Below are 19,396 nucleotides of genomic sequence, written 5' to 3'. Positions count from 1 at the left end.
AACATAGTGTTTTTTGTTTTGTTTTTGTTCAGATTAATGTTTAATTCTTACAAATAAATAACATGTGCACTCTGCAGCTTCTGCAGTATCTAGGGCGAAATGTATAATTTGTAGATTCTTTATATTAAAGGTATGTTTAAGTAACATTCCACTAGAGGGAGGCAAAGATCATACATGAAATCACCTGTTTAACTAACAGTTACTGCTTAGGTTTTATTAGAAATCACTGAAACATCGAAACATTGAGTTCTCTTGAAATGGCTTTAAAAATTAAGTCAACGTAAAGCCACAATAAAATAATAATTAAAAACGCTTTGGTAATAGTTTTGCAAAGATTTTTATGGTGTGTACATAGAAGATATTGGTTATGAGTCTGAAAATTTACAGCTTTCTATCTTGCACATGCATCAATACAGAGTCCTTAAAATCAACGCTTGATAGCTCTATACATACATGAATCTAAAAAAGGCGATTGCGCTATTTCAGGTAGCTCTGCAAATGCCATTTAGCTGTTAATTTGAACTCCACAGTCTTACTTTCACTTTCCCTCCTGCTCCCGCCTTTTAATGCGTGATGTGGGAAGAAACCTGCTCTCCTATTGGTCAAGTGACCAATCTGTCATGATACCTATGTAACAGGAAGAGACGCTTTGGGCTGATGCAGTAACGGTTTTTCTAGAAACCAGTTCCCTATTCTCATTTACCTGAAAGAATATTCCCTAAACGCAGCATGACGTAACAGGTGAGTGTGCAGATTTCTATAAGCATGCTGAGTAAACACAACCCAAACTGGTGACAGAATGTTTAATGAAATCACGACATTTGATGTTTATTTAATTATTTTTCCAAGGTGTAGATGATTTTTTTTTTTTTTTTTTTTTTTGTTTTAAGCCAAATGGCTGTCTGGTGATAAGCACTGTAACTGTTTACAAAAGCATTGGGATTTAGGTTACATATAAAAAAAAAAAACATGCTTGCCTTTGAAAGGCTTAATTAATAAATGACAATTGTAACATATCTAAATTGTATGTTTCTAATGGCAGCAGAGTCTAATTTCCATGGATAAACACAGGAAGCTAATTCTTCTCAAGAAGTGTGGCACCAAAAATGATTGTAAACACAGCTGAGTAAAATACATGCAGGTAAATTGACATGCTAAGAATGTTTACAGATTTCATGCTTTTCTGATTGCAGAGATGTTTTTATCCTTGAGCTCTGTTAGAGGATGAAGAGGCTTTTTACCTTTCTTTTCATCTGTCACATTGCATCTCTTGGTATAGTCTTCCCTCTTCTACTCCTAAATCATAATTACTGAACAGTAAAGCTACTTTGCAAATTTCTGATTGGAAATTACATGAGCATGACCTCTGAATAGCATACATTTGTTTATGGAGCTGCCTGGTGGTTTATTACTTCATAGGAGAGACTGATTCTGGAAACAGATGTTTTGAATGTCTAGTCTGTTTAAACAGGAAATAAAAGGTTTATGAACTGTAGTGATTTGTTAAGTGAGATGATGTTTCTGCTGTTTTCAAATAGAATATAAAATTATTATAACTATTAGAAACTTAACTATGCTTTGACTATTGGTGCTGCAAAGTGGTATGGGGTTAGCAATGTTGGCTCACTGCAATGTCTTATAGATTTAGATTTATACATGTAAACAAAAGATTTACGAGGAATTGCTTTTCTCCCACAGAACCACATTCCCTGTGGTATATCCTCTCTGCCACCACAGGAATCTCAAGATTTTCCAGAGTTTTTGGCATCTGCAGTAGTTGATGGTGTAGTGGTGGCGTATTGTGACAACAGCTTAAAGGATACGATACCCAAAACACACTGGATGAGTAAACTGTTTGAAGAGGATCCTCAACATTTGCAGTGGTTGAATAACAAGTGCTTGTTAAACCGCTTGGACTTTAAAGCGACAATTATAACCTTGAAACAGCGCTTCAACCAGTCAGAGGGTAAGTGACAGATTTTGCAAGATGCCTATGCAAATGTAGGGCTATTATAAATGTATGGTTCATAAGACTGTAATAATATATCTGGTTTAATTGCTAAAATCTCTATTTTGGTTTCCACAAACAGAGCAAAGATTCCACATTTTGTTAACCAGGGTTAAAAATAGGTAATCATTGTGAAATATTCTTGTCAGGTTTGACTACATTGCAGTTTTTATGCTTGTCTATATCAAAAGTGAAATGGACACCAGAAGGTAAACAGAAATCTAGACAAAACAGACTATGGACCTTTAGGTGTGAACAGATCAGAAATGTGATACTCCTAAATAGAACAAGGTCAAAGAGAATAGCTGCACTCTTCTCCTTGGGGAATCGGCCAGTTATTCATGATGATGCTGTTTAATAAAAAAATAAAAAAGGGGCTTTTTTTTGTGGGTGCCTAATGTTCCTGGTATACATTGTCTATCAGTTTATAATGGTCAAGGAAGTATTGATATTTTAAAACATTTACAATATTGCATTTAAACATTTACAATAAAAATTGTACCGAGTACTTAAAATGTTGCTGCAGAAATAAGTTTGTTTTGGAGGGTTTTTAATTTTTTATTTTTTTATGTTGACTTGACTTAGGGTTGTCCATCAGCTCCATATTAAGACTTTGTTAGTCTGTTTTGCCTACAAGTTTACAATGTAAGAGCTACTTTCTCCCTAACTTCAAAATAAAAGTCTTAAACATGAGTTCAAACATGAAGATTAAAATACAGACCTTAATCTATGATCCATGTTAATACTTTCTATTTAGACCAAACACATTTACATGCTGACAGAAACTAGACAGCATCTCTCAACACTTACTTGTCTTTGATGCTGTTTTGATGTCATTTCACTCTACACCCAAACATTTAAGTTTATCTTTTTATTTCAGGTGTCCACATTTTCAGAGGGCAAACGGATGCTTTTGGGACGATGAAACCGGAGAATTTGATTGCTTTAATGAATACAGTTATGATGGAGAAGACCTCATAAGATTCGACCTGAAAACCTTGACATGGATCAGTCCAAGACATCAGACTGTCATTAACAAACACAACTGGGACAGTGATGGAAATAATCTGTTTTGGAAGTATGCTTTGACTGAGGACTGCAAACATTTTCTTAAGTTGTATTTGAATTATGGGAAAAGTTCCTTACAGACAACAGGTACAACCCCCAGTCATGAAGTTTATTCTTATTAAAAAATATATAAATGCATATTTTTGCCTCCTTCTATTCTGGTGATGGTTTATTAATATATTTATTTAATGATAATATAGACCATTCTATTTTAATATACAGCACTAAAAATGTCTGAGTATATTGTTCTATTGAATACAGGAAAAATATTCCTGTATTTTTCATGTTTTTAGATTTGTTTACAGCTTTCATGACCTCTCCTTCAGTTGTTGCATTTTGAGCTGACATTTCTTTTGGCCTGTGTCTTCAGTTCGCCCCTCAGTGTCTCTCCTCCAGAAGACTCCCTCCTCTGCAGTCACCTGCCACGCTTCAGGCTTCTACCCTGAAAGAGCCACAGTGTTTTGGAGGAAAGATGGACAGGAACTCCGTGAACATGTGGAGAAAGGAGAAATCCTCCCTAACAATGATGGGACCTTCCAGATGAGTGTTGATCTCAATATTTCTGCAGTCACAGCTGAAGACTGGAGGAGATATGACTGCATTTTTTTGTTTGCCGGGTTGAAGGACAGCATCACCATCCGGCTGGACAGAACCATGATCAGAACAAACCAAGGTAGGATTCAAATAGAGATGAACGGTTTATTTGCATTGCTTTTTGTTTTTCACCGCAATAACTCTGGAAACAGCTCACAACCAAATTGCTTATGTTGTTATTCAAAATGTTTTTCTATGGTTCCAGGTTCTCTTCTTGGAGAAAACCTTGGTATTGCCATTGGAGTGGTTCTGCTGCTTTTAGCAGCACTGGCCTGCCCTCTTGCTTTTGTTGCCTGGAGGAGGAACCACAATGGTGGGTAGTACTACTCTGTCATATGCTACACCACAAGGAGAATTATTGGGAAAATTAACAGAGTCTAACAGGCTACCCATGAATAAAGGTTAAAAAAAGGTTTTTATTTGGTTCATTTTAAACTATAAAAGGCTCCAGGCTACTTTACTAATCTATGTTGACTCTATAGGTGTAAGCATTTCATGCCCACCACATATCCTTTCATTTTAAATATGATAAAAATGCCAAATTCCAATTTAAAATTTGTTAACCTGATATTTTATGTTTTTCTTGAACTCATAAAATGACACTTTCAGTTAGTACATTATAAATCTGTTAAAGTAAATAATGGGAATCTAAAGATTTATCCAGATAATACATGATTTTGGATTCAGAAGATCCCAAACAAGAATCAAACTAGTGAACATTTGTTTTCCACAGTAAAGTTGAGGTTTCACAAATTCTCTAACTGTGGTGGTTCTAAAGCTAAAAAAAGCATTGAAAATGCCCCAACACTAACAAAAACACAAAGATTACTGACAAATGCTCATTATTGTATTATTACTGGTTTGACCATTAAATATTTTAGGTTTTGAACTATAGAGATGTACAACTGTACTCCACATTCTTTAAAAACTGTGGAAAAAGTCCTTATGTTTACTACTGTTAAGAAACTCTTAGGCAGATGCCAATTGTAGTTCCTGCAGCAGGTTGAGGCTTTTTCACTCAGTGATTTTTTACAGAGTTACAGAATCATCAGACCTGAAAAGCATGGTCTGTCAAAGTGTATATGAAGAACAACTATATGCATGATTTTAGATGAAAAGTGGTAAAGGAATCAAGGAACTTGTATTCACCATGTTTTACATAACTAACACTTTAATATCCCATCTGTTTTTCAGGGTTATGACATCTTGAAAAGCAACCAGGGGCTGATATTGTTGACTTGAATGAGTCCAGTTGTGATAGAAATGGTGATTGAACACCTGGATTCCATGTAAACAATCATTTTAGTTTAATAGTTTCACTCTGAGAGTTAGACAAAGATCATCATAAAATAAAAGTGGCTGACTGGTTGACATTTCTAATTACATAACTACCCGATGGCTTTGTTCTCTCCAGGGTTAATTATTGTGACATTTTATGTCTGTATCAACCAGATTTCCATTCCCATTTATAGATGTATATAGTTATATTCAGATTCAGATGTATTGAAGATGGTAAAGTATGAAAGTATGATAGAAATTCTCCAGGACTGATTTTGTGCATCTCTTCTGTACTGTATATCTGCTTTATTTATCATTAAACTGATAACATATCCACCACCATCTTGTCTGCATTTGGTTCTTCTGATTACCCACACTGGACACCAGATCAGAAAATGAGAACCAGACTCAGCTGAGTTTTTGAGACTATATTAGAGCAAAATCACAAAACAAAAAAATCAGGAACAAAACAAAAAAACAACTAAACCAGGAATCCACAAGCAAAAACTAGAAGCTATGACAGTGATAAGATCACTTGCACCAGAAAGTTAAATTTAACCAGAACAGGTTTTGGTACTTCCTTGTTGGCCAACAAATAGTATTTGGTTTCTGTCTAAGGACAAAGGACAGGTTTGATTAGGCATTTCCCTGTTAGTGTCCAAGTATTTGTTTCTTCAAAAGGGTAATTTTAGAAAGTCAGTATTGATTCACACAATGAAAAATTACTCATAATAGCTGTTTCTTTACTTGGTGATCAACTAGAATCAGAAGGTTGTCATTGAATGGAGTCTGACCGAATTGTCAGCTATAGCCTGGGTCCATCATTTGTTACAAATACTCAGAAATTTTATTATTAGCCATATTGGCCTCTAATTTCTCAACTCTTAAGTAAATAAGCAACAAAGAACTGTGTGTTTTGTCATCCCATTCAGTTGTCTGTTGTTGAATGTTCTGCATCAGTTCTGATTCACAAAGCGAACATGTCGTGCGGTTCAAAATGGGGAAACGGCATCTCCATATTGGAGCTCAAACCACAAAAGCTCAGTGTGAATTTTGATATACACCCTCTAATAAAAGAGCTCAACAACAAGAAACAAACTATTACAATAAAACATATCCTTTAATAATTCATTAAACAGGCACAACAAAATAGAAACCAGGAAGAAGTTAATTGATTAGGATATTGTTCATCATTCAGGTTGTACAGTTTTCTGATAAATTGTCATGCAAAGCAACTTATTTCAAGGAAATCATATTATGTAAAACATACAGTCCAAGAATAAATTTAAAGTTTGGAAATACCAGGTAACAGATAAAAACTGCATGTTTTCCTCATTAAAATATTGCTCTTATTTCAGTTTATACAAAAGTTAAGACAATATATTTATCTAACTCTTGCTACGTCCAATTATCCTAGCTGCATCTATCCTTTTGATCCCAATCACAAAGCAGATTTTGATCATAAACTTATTGTGTTTCAAAATTATGCTGACAATTTTGAATGGTTCCTGTCAAGACAGAAATAAAGACATCTTAGTTATTTGAAATCAGTCCTGGTGTTGTCCTGTTTAGGATTTTAAATCCCAGTATACAGTTGTTCGTTCTGCTTCTACTTAACGTTTCTACCAGGCGATTTAAAGCCACTGCTGACAGGATCTGGGCTGGAGATTCGCGGCTGTAAATAGAAGTTATTGCAGAACCTCAAGTGTTAAAGGAAGATTCAGAGCATTTAGAGTTCACAAAATAAACATCAGAGAAAATATTGTAGCAATAATTAGAACCGCAGCAAACAGCCAAACATGCCACAATTAAATGAATCAAAATGTCTCCAAAGCATCAGGGACTGACAGGGGCCACCGGGGGATTCCAGGTAGATTCCAGGTACATTCCAGGTGGATTCCAGAGATGTGCATCGCAGCAGCTGTTCATGCAGGGCCGACCCGAGGTAATATGGGGCCTTAGACAGAACCCCCCTCCCTCCGGAACCCGTCCTACTAAGAACCTCAGCATCACTAACATGTTTAAATATTGATAAGGTGAATCTATAAGAGGGAGACCAGGTTTATTGGCAGAGTTTAAAATCAATCACTGATTGTTAGTTATTTGCTGTGATGTATTTGTGAACAAACCCAATTCAAACACAAAGATTACACCATATTGTAGCCATGGTAACAACAATCAAACTATCAAGATGATTCTTTAAACTTTTCCAAAATAAACTTCCTAATTAAATCCTAAATGTGCTATTTATTTTTCTCTGCTGAATGCATTAAATAAAATGTAACATTGTCATTCTCTATAAATTAATGCTAAGGTTTAGATCTATGGTCTGTGTTACAATTAAACCATTTCTAGGGGCCCCTGAATGTCTGGAAGCCCCTGAATGGCCCCTACCAGCAGCTTCTGAGTTTTCTTTGCTTTGATAAGAAAACTCTTATAATTCTAAGATCTCAGAGGTGCTAACATCAAACTATTATATAGAGTTAACTCCTTTGAGCTTTTAAGATCTATAAATCAGTCTGCAGCCAGGTTGTTCTAGAGGTTAAATAGATATTATTATGGCTTAATTAGTAAAATGGCAGCAATTTAGCTTATTTCATAACTTCATAACCAGAGACTTTCTCTCCTCTGGTCTGTTTAACAGCTACAGTTTCAGCTCAGCCCTCCAGGACTGTCCGTAGCAGAAACAGAAACTTTATACCTATTTGCTTTGCACTTTCCCGCATGATAGCAATAATATAGTAGGATCCAGTTACAGTCTTGATTAATATGGGTTGTTGCTATGTTGTTGTACAGAGTTTTTGTTCAATGTGCCCCCTTTTGAAATTTGAGCCCCTGCCCCTCCATAGGTCTCTGCACGGCCCTGCTTTGGATGGAGTCATCCACATTAAACACGCCCAATAACATAGAACTGAAAGCATGCCTGGACTTTACAGGTTAAACTGTTCTGAAGGTCATGTTGCAGTTCCTATCTTGGCCACCAGGTGGCGCGGCCGTTTGTGAGCAGTATTTCTTTTTCATACCAAAACATTGTCTGAGAAGCCGTGCAGGTCAGCGGACGTGGTGTTTGAGGATGGTTTTGCGATTTCGTTCGAGTGTGCGTCCATATGCGAGGTAGGTTGCAGTGTATTTATGTTTGAGTGGAATTATACGTGTATTTTAGTACTTTGAACATTTTCTGTTGTTAGATTTTTTTTAGCTAATTTCTATTCTAAAATGGTTAACCATATTATGTGTAGTTGCTTTCTTTTACTTTATTTAACCTTAATAGTAATGAAACTGACAAATAATATGATTAGAATATGTTTGTAAATGAATATCTGCGTTCATGGTGGATTGTAATTTGTATTTATTCGTTTTCTTTGTAGAACCACACACCTATACACTTCAGTTCACACACATCCAGCCTGTGAAGTAGTTGTAACCTGCTGATTAAAGAGTCAAACATCTCCTGGCTTCATTATTGGCTCAGGGTCATCTGTCTAATCGGTGCACATTCTGTGATCACCATTGTCATTCCGAATCCCAGACGTGTGAACAACATAAACGACTGAAACTTTCTCCATAATCTCTGTTTACACTCAGCTTTCTGAGCAACATGAAGTGTTTGGTGATACTTATGTTTTGCCACGCTATATCTGCAGGTAAGAAAAAGTAAAACAATTTAAATTTTGTTACGCCAGATATTGTTTTATTTACTTATCAAGGTTCTATGTAAATAGAAAAAAATCAATTAATTTCTAATTAAAAGGTAAATTAGATCATGTTTACTAATGTATAGATGGTTTTTGTGTATTTCAAAAAACAAAGTATTTATTGACTTATAAGCTTTAAATTACAATTGTATCTCTGTCCTTCCCTTCTTATCTGATGTTACCACACTCCTCTTTTGTTCCCGTTTGTCTTCATGTAACTGCAGAATTTGTGGTCCTCTTCTATAGCTGTCTTTTTCATTGATAACAGTATTTCTTTGACAATATTATATTGATGATTTTTGGTTATTTTCTGTTGAGAAGCTGTAACAGTACATTATTCTCTCTCTCTGGCTGGAATTCATACAACAGAGTATTTATAATCTAACAGTTGAATAGAGAAATGTTTCAACATTACGACCAACATTTCTCTATGTTCTCAATGCTTCCTTCGATAGTTGGATATAGCAATCTGTTAAAAACAGGTACATATAGATCACTAAATGTACCTCTAGTGTATCAACATGTATCAAGTGTTGATACATGTTAACACTTATCTTTTTGTTCCTTGTTCTGCTTTTGAAACCTGTTTACTAAAAGCAGTTTCCTCGTGTTTTACATGAAGACTCTTTGTTTCTTCCTCTTTTTGGTTTTCTACTATAGTGTTCAGATTACTCCTCAGTTTCTTTCTTAGTATTTATACACATACACAGAATGCACATTTTTATTTATATATATTTTTAGTTGAGAATTTATGACTATACATTATCCTCTCACTGTGGCTGGATTTTTTTTAATGTAACAAAATGTTAAGTACAAAAAAATTTTTAAAAACAATGTTTTGGTGGTATTTTTTTAAATCTAAAAATCATCTGTTTTTTACCTAGTTCTGAAAAAAGTAAATTTAACCCTAACCTATGTGTAAATGTGCTAAATTTATGTCATTATTTATTAAAGAAACATGAAGACAAAATGAAGAAGTATACAATAAACTAAAGATCCTCCAGAACTCTGAAGAGATATAAAGTGAATATAAATATTAGCAAAGATTTTCACTCAAGGACGCAGCAAGAGGATGATATGTTTTTTATAATAAAATGTCTTTTTTTCATACAGAGACACACTTCCTGAAGTTTTACTTCACTGGATCTTCTGGGTTCAGAAATGTTCCTGTATATGAAATTGCTGGAAAATTGGATGACATTGAAGGAGTTTTCTGTAACAACAAAATATTTTATGTAAAAATAAACTGGGTGAAGAAAATATTTAGTGATGATCCAAAACTATTTGAGTTTATAGAAAGTAGTTGCTTTATCACCAATCCTGCCTTCTTCAGATACATGATCGCTGAGCTTATGAAGAAATTCAATCAAAGTGAAGGTACTGTATGTTTATTAATTAGTAGTTTATCTCATAGAGATAAGATTAATGTTCTTAATTTTTAGTAATTTAAAGTAAAAACAAATCAATTACTTATTAAACTCATGTTTCTTGTTTGTTTTTTTAATCAATTTGTTTTTCATTTTGTGGTCAAAATGTTCTGTAATTTTTAAAAATCTTCAATCATTATACTTCCAACTTCAAGATAATATTTGTTTTCAACATTTCATCACTTCTACATTTTAACATTGTTTAAAAATCCACCATGTTATTAAAGCTATGTTTAGACAACAAAATATTATTTTTGTTCCAGGTATCCATGCTTTACAGAGGATTGGTGGCTGTGAACTGAACATGGAAACTAAAGAGGTTACTGGATTTTTGAAGTATGGATATGATGGAGAAGACTTTATTGAATTAGATTTAAATGGACTGAAATGGATTGCGCTGAGAAAAGAGGCTCTTTTTCTCAAACAGCTTTGGGAAATGGATACACAAGATCTCATTTTTAACAGAGATCTCCTCACAAATCGATGTTATCAGGTTCTTAATTACTCCTTGGTCGCTGGACACAGCTATTTGTTTAGAACAGGTACAGTTCATGAGCTGACTGCATGTACTTCTAGTGCATCAACATTGAATCTGTCTCTTTCTTTCTAGAGTTATCTTTAAAATTACATTTTCAATAATATTTATGCTGTTGTACAACTTTTTCTTCTGCTTTTGAAGCCATATTATTACAAGTAGTTCCCTCATCTTTTCTAACAAACTTGCTCTGCATTGTCATATAAATGTAACTAAATCAACACAACATTGCCTTACTCTGATTATATCATCAACTTACCTCTTCATCCCTTTCCTCTTCTGTTTCCCCCCATCATGATCAGGTTACCCCTCAGTTTCTCTCCTTCAGAAAACTCCCTCCTCTCCAGTCAGGTGTCACGCTACTGGTTTCTACCCAAAGAGATTCCTGATGTTCTGGAGGAAGGATGGAGAGGAGATTCATGAGGGTGTGGACCCTGGAGATATCCTCAGCAATGAGGATAATACATTCCAGTATCGTGTTGATCTGAATATTTCATCAATCCCACCTGAGGACTGGGCCAGGTATGACTGTGTGTTTCAGTTTACTGGAGCTGAGGACAAAATCCTGATCAAGCTGGATAAAGAAGTAATCAAGACCAACCGGGGTGAGCATAAATATCTCATATGTGTTAAATACGCATATGTTAGTATTTAACACAGTTGTGTGATGATTAAAGCAGAAAATTAGGAGAATTATGCACATATTCTGCATGGAAAGTATCAGAAATACTTTGGGTAGGAGCTGTTTGCAACACAAACTGATTCCAGTTTCCTATACATTTATTTCTTCCTAATAAAATAATATCCCAACAAATATCTACCACAGAAATACGACAATTCTCATAACATTTATGACTCAATTCAACAGCTTCACCCATTCATAATGCTCTTACCTCATCAGTTCTTGTGGTTTATCTTTGACCAGATGAATCATCTCAGAGAAAAATCATCATCATTGCTGTCATTTCTGTAATGATTTCCATCATAATCACTGCTTTAGCATTTACTGCTTTCAAGAAAAAAAACGGTAAGATTTTGTATTTATTATGATTTAACCTCGATGTAATCTGAAGATTACAGCAAACAAATGACTGTTTCCATACCATTTTTCACATTGAATTAAGAAACCTTAAAAATTATGAATAGTTTCTCTTTGGAAGTTTTATTTTATATTTGTAAATTGAAACCCAAAAATCTGTTTAACTTTCAGATAGATCAGTCATCCATGGTAAGTAGGCCTGAAATTTGTTTCTCTTTTGTTTCACCAAATTCTCTGTGAAATAATTCTAAGATTAGGGGATTATTTATACTTTATCTCTTTTTGGTTCCTCAGAGTCTGAAACCATACCACTGAGAAACTGACTGCAAAATCCAGATCAAGAAATGTAGCATCCTGCTCTGAATTCACAAGCCCATTTAACATATATACTATGTATATTAGATATAATCTCTCTCTCACTCTCTCACATATACTTAAATATATATATAGTACAGACCAAAAGTTTGGACACACCTTCTAATTGAATAAATAATTTTCTTATATATGCATAATGTTCAGTAAAAGTGTATATAATTTAAAGACATAGTGAAACTCTATATGTTGAATATCCAAACAGCAAAACAAAGGAAATTATGTGCAATTTTCTGCTACATTTTGATTGTCTATGACAAGTTAGCAGCTGAGGTAACAGCTTAGACAGAGACCTGTTGTGAAGACAGACATTTATGAGGATTGAGTAGAGATTGTAACCCTAAAGGGAGCTGTGTTAAATTTTGGAAATCTTTTATTAAATATAATCTACAAATCAGTTTGACTTTTTTGTCTCCTCTATAACATAACCAATTATGTTAAGATCGGTTATAATTTCACATGGCATAAAAAAAGTTTTATTTCTTTAAAAAAATCAATAAATAAATAACTGGCGATTGCATAAAGTTACAAACTTTACAGCAATCACTCCTCCTGTATGAGCAAGTAGCAACAGTGGGCAGTCAGGTGCATCCTAGTTGAGTTTGCAGCAACCCATCATAGTGAGAACAGTGAGGAACTCCACTTTGAAAGGAAGAAACCTCCTGCAGAACCCTGGATAAGTGTGAGTAACCATCTACTTATTTATCCTGTTGATATCAATTTTAATGATCAGAGAATTCAAACCAGTACAGAAAATATCAGTTAGTGTTATTTATACTTTCTTCATCAGGACAGCAGAGGGCAGCATTGGACAGATAGGATCTGTATTATTTAATGTTGTTGATTCAAATCTTTTCTGTTTTGATCTTGTTCCAGTTTACTGAAGGTATCTCCATGGGAACTGAAAAAATTTGAATAAATTTACTTACCATGTTTACAGAGTCACAAATCCATCAAAATAAACAATTATAATAATAAAAAAGATTATTTCATAAATTATTAGGTAGAAGTTTCTATTGCATCTTTTCATATTTTACACATGATAAAAACATTAATGCTTCAACAAATACAGGTGACCTTCATGTACATAAATTTGTCTTTTTAAAACCATCTGAGCTAGATTATTTTGCTAAATACAAAAGTAACAAAGACAACACAAGATTGCTGTGTCTTATATAAGAACGTAGAGCAGTAAAACCAGTTTGTCCTACTTCTGATCAGTGCTTTCATTTTGTTAAATGAAGCAGCAGCATTTCACAAGTTTCCTTCACATCTGGTTTATTCCAGTTTCTGTAGATAGATCTGTCTGACCTGCCGTCTGTCCAATGGTGAATTAAAAGATTACCAACAAACTTATAGCTTATGATTTCTATTCAAATGAATGATACTATGTAATCTGAACCAGAAGTATTTTAGCCAAGAGGGAGTTTCTTTGTCAAGAGAAGAATAACATCGAGCCAAGAAGAAAAGCAGGAAATAAAAACAGCTCAGATAATGAATGTTTGGCATCAAATTACCTTTAACAAGATATAATACAGGATAAAGTAAAGCATGTTTTAAAATCACTAAAAGATAATACCCACAGAAAATGTTTTTCAGTTCCCTAATTTCAGGGAACTGAAGGGTGGATCCACTTCAAAGGAGGATCCACCCTGTAGGGGAAGTTCATTGAACTGCTTTACATTTTATTCTTCTAGTCATCAACCACAACTTCTTGGAATGGCAGGTGTGGTTAGGAATGAAGATTTACTGGCAAACTAAAAACTTTGTCTCGTTTCAATTCTTCCTTCAGCATAAAATATACATAGAGCACTTCCATACCTAAAAACAGAGACATGTTTTTTGCTAATGTAAAGAAACGGTCTAATGATTGCAAGTGTGGGGATAAAAAATGTTTTTTAACTAAATGCTCAGATATTTAGAGCAGAGTTTCACCTCTGCCCAGCTGACCACCGTTAGCTCTGCTTTCAAGTGGTGATCACACGGCCCCTCCACCTCACCTGGCTACTCTATATTCCCTTCATCACCTGCAGCCTGAAGCCTCCACCTTGATTGAACCAGCGTCTCTGGTACGTTTGTAAAACAGCTGATGGGCCTCTCCCAGCCACATAGAGAGAAAATGCTCTCAAAATACCTGTGCTTGTGTAATACTGACAACTTTTGAGCTTTCGACATTTGTTTTGTACTTTGTTCAATCAAAATATTGCATGCTTAATTCATTGCTACACGGACAAAGAAAAAAAACTGTAAAATTGTTTAATAGAAAAAAACATTTCCTTAAACTACATACAAAATACAATGTAATTACAATACAAAATAAATGTTATTCTTAATTTAGGCAGAGTTTAATACATCTTTACAGACTTGCTATGAAGAACTCAAAATGCTCCATACAATCAAATTTATTGAACTGAATATTTTCTTCTGCTCTGAACTTGTTTTAACTGTTAGAGTCCAGATTTGACTTCAGTCTGGTTTCTTGATTGAGTCTCTCAGACAATTCAATACCGTTGATGAGAGCTGTAAGGTAAAAGAAAGAAAAAAAGAGTTAATCTTTAGGAGAATCTACAATATAAGTTGTTTATCTTAATAAGCGATAAACAATAAGAGGAAGGGAATTTGTCAATAAATCAAACTGTGTAAGATCCATCACAATTTTAAGAAGTGCTATAATGAGAATAAATAAACAAATTTATTTCCAGTTTACACAAAATTATTTTTGTGTCATAATTTGAATAAAACAAGTTTAGTTTTACGTTCAGATCATGAGTCTCGTCCAGCTCATCACTGGAGGTTTCCTCACCTTTCCCATTTTTGATGACTGTAAATCCAACAGCAGCAACAATTATAACAAGAAAAACCACTGCAGCAGTGATCCCAATTATAATGCCAATGGGCTTTTCTGGACAGAAAAAAAGACAACAGATGCAGATAAACATGTTTACTAAGAGATGCTTAAACTGTAGATTAAGTTTTACTGAAAACTGTTAAGAAATCAGTAAATAATAGTAGTAGGGAAAAATATCTGGAAAGTCTGTTACTGGATTTATAATGTAATTTTATCCTCTTTTGAAAAGGTTCAGTAATGCAGGAGAATAAGGTTGCATTTGAATGCCAAATAAACTTTTTTTTTAGTGTAAGGTTTATCAGGGCAATCAGGGTTAAAATAACTAAAAACAACAGATGTGTTGTTGAAAATGTTGTGTTAATTAAACTTAAAAATATTATAACAAACAGAACATATTTTCTTACCCTCATCATTATGTTTCTGTGTCTTTCCCCAGTTGGTTTGGATCTTTTCTTTCTCCAGTCTGCTGACAACATCATCCTTGACATCCACCAAATGAAACACACACTCATCTTTCCCAATCTTCAGGGTTCACAGATGAAACATTAATGTCTGCTCTCATCTGGAAGGTGTTATCCTGGTTACAGAGGATCTCTGTTTCGTCCACACCGTCCTGAATCTTCTCTCCATCCTTCCTCCAGAACATCACAGCTTTGTTGGGATAGAAACCAGTAGCAGAGCAGCTGACTGGAGAGTCAGGAGACTTCTGGAGGACAAACACTGAGGGAAGAACTGAGGAGACAGATGGCAGCTTAAGATCTACCATCAAATAATTTTCTATTATGTAAGATCAAATTTAAAAATCATATAAGGAAATGTGAAGATTTTGAAAAACTCTATAAGCAGTTAAAGACAGAAAAACAGAATGACAAAGGAAATAAAAATCATGAATACAACAATTAAAAAATAGATCTTTTGGGAATGAAAAGATCTTCAGCTGTTTTTAAAATTTATATTTATTCTGACAACAATGAAGAAAAAAAGAGGAGCAGATTACACAGTTAAGTTGTAACAGTCTGGAGAAAATGATCCACTCCACATTTTGGTGGTTTTTATGGCTTGTGATCCAACATGTTTTAATCAACTGATGAAAAGTCAGTTTAAGTTTTAATGTAATTTTTCAGTACACTGAATCTGTGTAAATGTGACACTAGAAATGTGACCATTTTTCCTTACGATTTTCCTTGTATGCATTCAGCGCTCTGTCTCTGAAAGTAAAAATATTTGATCACACCATGCTGATCCGACTCACCTGTGCTCTGCAGGGGGCCTTCGTTATTGGCCATATATTTCTTCAGCCAATCAGGGCATATTTGATTTAAGAAGTCCTTGTTACGTTTCAAATGGTATGTAGATTCATCAGCTTCCCATTTTGGTTTGACGCTGACAGCCTGGGGAGTTTGAGGAATCCATGTCAACTTCTTTGGGTCAAATTTGATGAAGTCTGCTCCATTATATCCAAACTGTAAAAACGAGGTGGTTTCTTTTGTTTTTTCCTCCCATTCACAGCCAATAATAACCTGTAAAATGTGAACAGCTGGAGGAGAAAACAGAAACTGAGATTATGAATCAAATTTATTAAAGGTAAGTCGTTGCAGCTCAATTATGAATACAGTCTCTTTACTGTACCTTCACTTTGGTTCAGGTCCATTAATATTCCCATCTTAACCTTGAGATAATCAGGCATTATTTCAAAACACTGTTCAATGTACCAATCAGCAATCTGTGACTCAATGTTCATTAGTTTTTGTCCATATTTTGGGTTTGCTCTAATATTTTTGTTGCTGTCACAGTAACTTGTTGGCAGCTTATCCACCTGTGTTGTGGTTACAAAGTCTGGAAAATGAGGGAGTCCAGAAGAGGCAGTAACCAAAACTGTCAGCGAATGTTTTTCTAGAAGAGAGGTTTAAATGTTCAGCACGATACAGACATGATTGACTTCAGCAGGTTTTTGAATGGAGCAAATTATGAAAGTCAAAATAAACTACAAGGAATAAAAATAGACAAGATTTTTAAAAAGGGAAAAGAAAAAACTTACCTGCTGATGAAACACCACATAACAGCAGAAAAAATATCATCCTCATGTTGTCACACACAAGATAAGTGGTGATGTTAGGACTGAAATCTTTTACTTTTCATCAGAAACTGTTTATCTAAAAGCAAAAGAATGATCTTTTGAGAATTCTTGCTTTGTAAAATAGAAAATGTGAAACAATCAGAAAGAAAAGCGATGAAACCTGGTTGTATAAATTATCCAAACTGATGAGCATCAGCACCACATCTGGTGCATCATTTCAAATGATCCGGTCCTGTTTTTATGGCTTCCTCACAACAAAGAACAGCTGCTTTCTTGAAAGACGGCCTCTCACCACCAAGCACCGACAGAGCTTTACTGTAAAATATCTGAAGGTGGTTTAACTTGCAAATGAAAAATGAACATTTTAAAAACTGTATTGGTTTTAACTCAGAAATTAAAGTTCATGAAGTTGATATAACGAGAAACAAGTTGCCTAAATATTGTTTTTTAAGTTCACTAATGGCAAATTGTGAGCTTTAACTTAATGCTGTAATTTGAACAAGTAATTATTTCACAATATGGAAGAGAAAAAACATATTTCTCTATTATTTTTACTCACAGTATCAAGTTAAAATGAAGTATTTTACATAATTCTTGTTTCAAATTGCAAGAACAATAATTCTGATCATATAATAAATTTCATTAAACACCACAATGAATTCTGTTCAAAAAGATTTAATGTGAAGAGAACATTATCCTCAAGCTTTGCAAACTGTCAGCTGCATTAAAATAAACATTTGACTTAATAACAAACAAGAGGCAGATCAATGATTAATGCTCAATCACTTCCATCTCATGATACTAAAACATGCCACTAAGCACACTGGGAAATTGTTCCTTCTCTTGTCTTTTTCTTCTTTCTGTTTTTTATGCTAACCTAAAAACTCCAGTTTACTCAGCTTTTGTAGTTTTGACAAAATTAATTTAAAAAGTTAACACAACACAACAGATACATGTATTTTACTTAAAGAGTAGAAGATAGTAGACACAACTAAATTTGAATCAAATGTTTTGCAGTGTTCAGTCTCACCTTTCATTTTTAGGACTTCGGTCTGCCAGTCACTAAACTTTTGTTGTGAAGCCGGTTTGTCACCTTAGCAACCATTCCTGTCCTGCGATGATGAAATGAGGAAGTTATGGTTAAATACTAACCTTGAGTGAACCCATGGCATTGATTTATGCAAAAAGTGCACTATGTCAACATTTCATGTTTGGAAAATAATCATAAGATTATTTATCATAATAAGAAGAAATCTCCATGGAGAAATGCACAAACAGTTAGATCTGCAAGACAACTCTGCCGTAGGGCAGAACGAAAATGGCGTAAAACTCACCTTCACGTTCATTATGACATCTATAAAGAAAAACTACGTTACTATCATTTAACACTCAAACATGCAAGACAGGCCTTCTTTGCAGATGTCATAAACAAAAACATTAACAATGCTCGAGCTTTATTTGCAACAGTTGACAGGCTCACAAATCCTCCTATCACGTTACCACCTGAATTTCAGTCTATTGCTGCCTGCAACCAGTTTTCCAGTTTCTTTTCAGAGAAAATTCAAAAAATCAGAGGATTAATCTGCACATCCACTATAAAGTCAGTACCAACACTGAACCCAAACAAAACAAATACAGGAAAAATGACCCAATTTCAACTACTTAATTATAAAACCCAAGAGGAAATTAAAAGTCAGCTCAGCTCCAGTTCTTGCTGTCTGGATGTCCTACCCTCACATTTCTTTAAGAAAGTCCTGCCTGTTGTTGCTACTGATCTAATCCAAATAGTAACTCATTGCTCTCATCAGGCGTTTTCCCCCAGGCTTTGAAAACGGCAGTAATCAAACCACTGATAAAAAAGAACAATCTAGACAAATCACTACTGCAGAATTACAGGCCGATCTCCAACCTCCCATTCATCAGCAAAGTTATTGAAAAAGTTGTGTGTAAACAGTTAAATAGCTTCCTAACGATAACCAACTGCTTTGACTCCTTCCAATCTGGTTTCCGGTCTCACCACAGCACAGAAACTGCCCTCATAAAAGTGTTCAATGACATCCATATAAATACGGACTGTGGGAGAACCACAGTGCTGGTTCTGTTGGACCTCAGTGCAGCTTTTGACACTGTGGACCATGACATACTACTGAATCGACTGGAGAGTTGGGTCGGACTCTCCGGTCCAGTGCTTAACTGGTTTGAAACATACATAAAGAACAGGGATTTCTTTGTTTCAATTGGAAACTTCTCATCAAAGAGGTCAAAGGTCACATGTGGGGTACCCCAAGGTTCAATCCTAGGACCCTCTTATTCAATATCTATATGCTCCCACTAGCTCAGGTTATAACAGGAAATAATATCAGCTACCGTAACTATGCAGATCACACACAGCTCTACATTACGATGTCACCAGGAGACTCAGAACCCATCCAATCACTGAACAGATGCTTAGAAC

General features: G+C 34.7%; 2 protein-coding genes and 2 pseudogenes across 2 annotated transcripts; 2 read left to right on the top strand and 2 right to left on the bottom strand.

The window, feature by feature from the left end:
- Positions 1 to 631: 631 nt before the first annotated feature.
- On the top strand, positions 632 to 5,276 carry LOC122843217 (annotated as a pseudogene).
- Positions 5,277 to 6,365: 1,089 nt separating this feature from the next.
- LOC122843214 overlaps positions 6,366 to 19,396 on the bottom strand; it is a 45,958-nt pseudogene continuing 32,927 nt past the window's right edge.
- Positions 7,620 to 12,259, top strand: LOC122843216 (major histocompatibility complex class I-related gene protein-like). Its single transcript, XM_044137813.1, has 8 exons — positions 7,620 to 8,062; positions 8,317 to 8,592; positions 9,757 to 10,020; positions 10,334 to 10,612; positions 10,908 to 11,210; positions 11,531 to 11,632; positions 11,816 to 11,833; positions 11,939 to 12,259. The coding sequence occupies exons 2-8, from the start codon at positions 8,547 to 8,549 to the stop codon at positions 11,965 to 11,967; spliced, it is 1,041 nt and encodes a 346-aa protein (XP_043993748.1). The 5' UTR covers positions 7,620 to 8,062; positions 8,317 to 8,546; the 3' UTR covers positions 11,968 to 12,259.
- Positions 14,361 to 18,108, bottom strand: LOC122843215 (major histocompatibility complex class I-related gene protein-like). The gene is given in 8 exon segments (XM_044137812.1): positions 14,361 to 14,536; positions 14,820 to 14,918; positions 15,269 to 15,375; positions 15,377 to 15,596; positions 16,117 to 16,401; positions 16,494 to 16,757; positions 16,903 to 17,256; positions 17,972 to 18,108. Coding segments are annotated over 7 exon segments (1,101 nt in total). The 5' UTR covers positions 16,949 to 17,256; positions 17,972 to 18,108; the 3' UTR covers positions 14,361 to 14,456.

This window comes from Gambusia affinis, linkage group LG14 (genome assembly GCF_019740435.1).
Source record: "Gambusia affinis linkage group LG14, SWU_Gaff_1.0, whole genome shotgun sequence".
Classification (NCBI taxonomy): Eukaryota; Metazoa; Chordata; class Actinopteri; order Cyprinodontiformes; family Poeciliidae; genus Gambusia; species Gambusia affinis.
Note: the sequence above shows the minus strand (reverse complement) of the source record. Positions and strands in the feature narration are given on the sequence as shown.